At 46.0% G+C, this 5,000-nt stretch overlaps 1 protein-coding gene across 1 annotated transcript in view; it reads left to right on the plus strand.

Moving 5' to 3' along the window:
* The window catches only part of thsd7ab (thrombospondin, type I, domain containing 7Ab), a gene marked incomplete at its 5' end in the record, with an annotated part of 119,620 nt that overhangs the window by 87,887 nt on the left and 26,733 nt on the right, over positions 1-5,000 (plus strand). The window contains 3 exons of the mRNA XM_079275741.1: positions 2,471-2,649; positions 3,594-3,727; positions 4,807-4,960. Of these exons, the coding sequence (XP_079131867.1) occupies positions 2,471-2,649; positions 3,594-3,727; positions 4,807-4,960 (467 nt within the window). The remainder of the gene's footprint in view (positions 1-2,470; positions 2,650-3,593; positions 3,728-4,806; positions 4,961-5,000) is intronic.

Raw genomic sequence — 5,000 nt, forward strand, 5'->3', positions numbered from 1 at the left:
TGATATCGGTTGAACTGCGAGTGAACCGCAGGCTGAGGCGCTGAAGCGGCGGCGTCAGTGATTCAGAGTGACCGGTCCTGACTCCAGGACTGACGGTGGGAGGTCTTCTTTCAGAGGCCACGCTGAGGCCAGCAAGGTGTTGACGCAGATATGCTGATCTGGACTCAGCAGTAGTGTATGCCTGCATGCATGCATGTGTGTGTGTGTGGATGTGATCGTTATGTCACAGCGAGTGTAGTTGCGGCCGGGACTCTAGTCCGGACTGGATTAGGAAGACTTTTTCTAAAAATCATATGAGGAATGGTACTGCTCGGTTTTGGGTCAGCATAGTTTTGGGCAGCGAGCTCACCCTTCAGCTCACTTTTATCCCTGTTTTTAAGCTCCAATCATCCTTCTGGCTGAAGTGCTTTTGAGCAAGAGGCCGCAGCGGTCTGTGGCTGTGCTGAGAGACGGACACAGGAGAGACAAACCAAAGGACTTGTTTGAGGTTTGAGGCTGAAAGAGAACTCAGGTTTGTTGCCAGATTGAGGTGGTTTCATGCACACATTGTCATCGCTCATCCTGAGCAATGCTACGGCTATATTTAACGTTCGCTTCACTGCATCAGAAAGCAAAACAAAAGCCTCCCTGTTGATTTCAATTAGACCGCTGCTCGCTGTAAAAAAACAACTAAAAAAATCAGGGTCATCCGGCAAACAACGTTTCATCTTTTGCAGCAATATCATATCATGATGGATAACTTTGCAACATCGTCGGCAGAGTTCCACAGTTTACTCTGAACTCTTGACTGAAGCTGTGAGATCCTGTCTATCATTCGCTGTTGTGCAGTGTTTTGGTGTCTGATGAGCCTCATAACATGTGGGAGTATTCCTCAAACTTGACTCTGAATTCCATTTCATCTCATCAGCAACAGCTTTAGCGGCACACCAACACCAACACATGTCTTTCTCTGGCTGTGTGTATTTAAATGCTATTTTTACTCTGAACTGACTGACCTTTTGAGTTTTGTTCAAATCAGCTGCGGGACAAACTTTCTGAGCAGAGGATTTGCGTACCCAGCGCTCTCCCCTCTGGTTACCCTCCATGTTCTCCAGCAGCAGACAGGTGTTGGCGGCTCAGTGTGAGGTGCTACAGAGGAACATATGTGCTCAGCAAGACTGTGAAAAATGACTCGCATACACATTGACAAAAAAATGATTTGTAACTGTAACCTCTGTGGGATTCCTCTGAAATCTCAAATGGTGGGAAGTGTGTTTTCAGCGGCGCGCCGCGTGTCTCTCGCTAAAGAGCCAAGCAGTCTGAGAGAGGAAGTGGTTAGACACTCCACTTTCCCGGCTCATTCACCTCATCGATTGGCTTAATCAAAGGCTAAACTGAGTCACAGGCCGGTGCTGCTAAACAAGCCTTGAAAAATAAATGAGGTTCTATCGGCTAAACAGACTCCTGCGTTTTAAAAAGAAAACCTTTGGGAGGATAAACATGTTGTTACGGACACAGCCAAAAGTTCAGAGTGGTAATATCTTTTCAGCATATCTGACTGAACCTTGGCCCGTGTGTGTGCTGGAGAAAGCAGAGTCCAACGCCAAGAGACGGTGAACGAGTCCAAAGAACAGAAGTAACGAGCAGAGGGAGAGTCTGTTGACAGTGTCGTGACCCTGTGAGCCGAGGAAAATAGATTGAAATAATGAAGCTCACTGCCGGGCCCAACCTCTCCTTTGGTCGAGTTGTTACGCTTTTATGTAACGACCCATATGATGAGTGCATCGAGATCAGTTTGTGAAGTGTCGGTTAATAGTTTGCTCTTGCAGCTGGGTATTTTTCCTCATCGAGCATTTACAACTTTAACGCTTGTTTGTTCGATCGAGAAGAAAAAGCCAACCTTTGGAAATTAGGACAAACGTAGTTTCATACGAGATAATGAACAGAAAAGTCTAGAACCGGCCACGGCCGTCTTTCCCCACAGCAGCCACTGCTGAGCCCGGCGGCTGAGAGGCTGCTGGTGGGATGCAGAGAGAACAACGGTTTGACTACAAAGCTCATTTCTAATGAATCAATTTTCCGGTGAATACGTTTCCCCTTTGCGTATATGAGGAAATAATTAATAACAGACTACACTACGCTCATTGAAACAGACTGAAAAGAAGCAAATCATCATTTTGTCTTTCAGCTTTTGCAATATAAAGAACATTTTGCAGTTAATTGCATCAATCTGGTCCACGCACAATTAAGAGGCTAGATCGATTCAGAACTTTGTGCTCTTGTCAACAATTTTGCGCTCTAATTTAATCATAAACAGTGACGATATGAATGGTGATGACACGGCAAAGAACCCACAAAGCACGGGAAACGAGATTGTGTCCGTGTTTGGGCTAATTTGCCGACATGGCACATCCTGCGCTGTGACTTTTGCGCATGCGCGCTTTCCAGATCACACTCATACATCCACATGTGTTTGATTTCTTCCTCTCAGGTTACATTGAGGAGGCGTGCATCATCCCCTGTCCTTCAGACTGTAAGCTCAGCGAATGGTCCAACTGGTCGCGCTGCAGCAAGTCCTGCGGCAGCGGGGTGAAAGTTCGCTCCAAATGGCTCCGAGAGAAGCCGTACAACGGGGGCCGGCCGTGTCCCAAACTGGACCACATCAACCAGGTACAGTCGCTGGAGCTGAAACAACGTCTTAGTTTTGGAAGTCTGAATTGGTGGCTGAGAGAACAAAAACCTGATTCTTGAATATGTAGTAACTGCTACAATGTAATCATACGTACACGAGTGTGATACTCGTTATATGTGTCCAACACTGGCGAGAGGGCCAGAAGGAAAGTGTTAATGAATCATACAGTAAGCTTGAGTCTGCACAGCATTCCTCTACCTTCCCCTCATTATTGCTGCACTCGTTTTTTTGCTGAGCAGGCAGCGATGGGTGCTATAAATGGATCCCAACGTGTGTCAGTCGACACCTTAAGGTTTCTATGATTTGCAAAAATGAAATGCTTTCCGGACCCGACAGCAGATTAAGCGGTGTGTGCATGTGTGTGTTTGCGTGTGTGTGTCTGTTAAGTTCACACAGGTATTTATGCCAGAGGCTTTTCTGATTATGTCCTCTGGAAAGTTGCATTCATCATATGTTCTGCACTATATGAACAGTTGGCATGTGCTCATTAATCCGTCTGTCTCCTTTTAATCCGCCCCAATGCTCGCCGGATCTGACTCATTGCTGCAGGCCCAGGTAAGAGCAGCTTTCCTCAGCTATTTGTTAATGTAGTCGCAGATGTTAAGTGTCACAGATGTCAGTGGGTCGCTGACGGATAGATGTAAACAGTCACAATATCCTCACCGAGGCAGCGCTGCACTGGGGGCAGAAATAATCACGTCGGCCGAGTTAAAACTCAGAGCCGAGCCAAAGAATCACAGATCTCAGAGGAAATATTTATCGAAATATAGATTCCCTTTTCACAAGTAGGATGATTATAATCATGAGTTGGGTCAACCCAGAAGTAAAACTACCAATCTGCTCCCTTTGACTTGCTGCTGCATCTACTTCAAATCACACGGAGAAGACGTTAAGCGCATAAAAAAGGTGATTCCGTCCTCAGGTGTACGAGGTGGTGCCGTGTCAGAGCGACTGCAATCAGTATGTGTGGGTGGCCGAGCCGTGGAGCGTGTGGAAAGTCAGCAACTTGGACTTAAAAGAGAACTGCGGCGAAGGCGTCCAGACCAGAAAAGTCCGGTATCTATCAAGCCGTCTGTCCTTTAATGTTCCTCATATACGCAGCAGTGAAAGCAGAACGATTAAAGCTAGCGTGTGTTAGTGCTGCAACGATTGGTCAATCAACGCAACAATAATGCTGATAATAAATTGCTTTTTAAAATTCATTTTCAAGTGCAGATATTAAAAAATGCGATTGTCAAATGTGTAGATGTGCTGCTTTTCTCAAACTGAGTTTGATCACACAAGACCAGCAACATGAAGACATCGCCCGAGGCTTTCTGAACACGAGGGACTCTTTTACGCTTTTATCTTTTGTTGTTGTTAATAATAAAGTAATTTGCAGATTGATCTCGAGCAGTTGCAGGCTGTCAGACCTGCACTACAGCTGACAGGTGCTCATTTAAATTCAGATTAATGCGACTGCCTTGTGTAAAGTGATTTGGAAAAAATGTTTTAGGGAAAGAAGAAACATGCAAATCTGCCTTCACGTGGTTCAGCTGAAAGTCAACGGCCGACAGGCTGCCAAATCCTGTTGGGTGGAACTCAAACTTTAGGATTAATGTTAACTCTGTAATTAGACCTATACGACTGTAATTAGATGTTTTGTGAGGCATAGAGAACCAAACGTCGTGGTCCTGTAAAAAAAAACACAGTGGATATAAAAACACACAGAGAAATAATAAGACACAAGGACATCCACATCCGCGCCCCTTGTGACGATCAAGTCTAAAGGCTGTGGCTGATGTGAAATCACAGACTAATGACCTCGGTTAAGTCTCTGCTCTTTAGAGCCGGGACATTGCCAGTGAAGAAGAGGCAGCCTGCGCTCCCCTTCATCTGGAGGATAAGAAGCTGCTATTCACAGCAAGGAAATCTAAAAATACGTCTGCGGCATTTGAGGAAAGCCAGGATTCAGTTAGAAATAATAACAGTATCATGTTTTTTGTGCCGTGTCTATTCATGTGTTGTAATACTATTTTAGATGCATTTACTTTGTTAAAAATATCAAATGAAAGAACTTACTTTCAGGTGTTAAATTCAGCCAGTTGCAGCTTGAAATTAAGTCAAACTGTGTTTTTTCCCCATCACTCCCGCAGGTGCATGCTGAACACCATCGACGGGCCGTCGGAGTCTGTGGACGACTACCTGTGCGACCCCGAGGAGATGCCCCTGGGGGCCAGGGAGAGCCGCCTGCCCTGTCCCGAGGACTGCGTCCTCAACGACTGGGGCCCCTGGAGCCGCTGCAGCCTGGTGAGACCGGAGAGCAAGCGGCTCAGATGTGGGACAGGCT

This window comes from Melanostigma gelatinosum (assembly GCF_949748355.1).
Source record: "Melanostigma gelatinosum genome assembly, chromosome: 9".
Classification (NCBI taxonomy): domain Eukaryota; kingdom Metazoa; phylum Chordata; class Actinopteri; order Perciformes; family Zoarcidae; genus Melanostigma; species Melanostigma gelatinosum.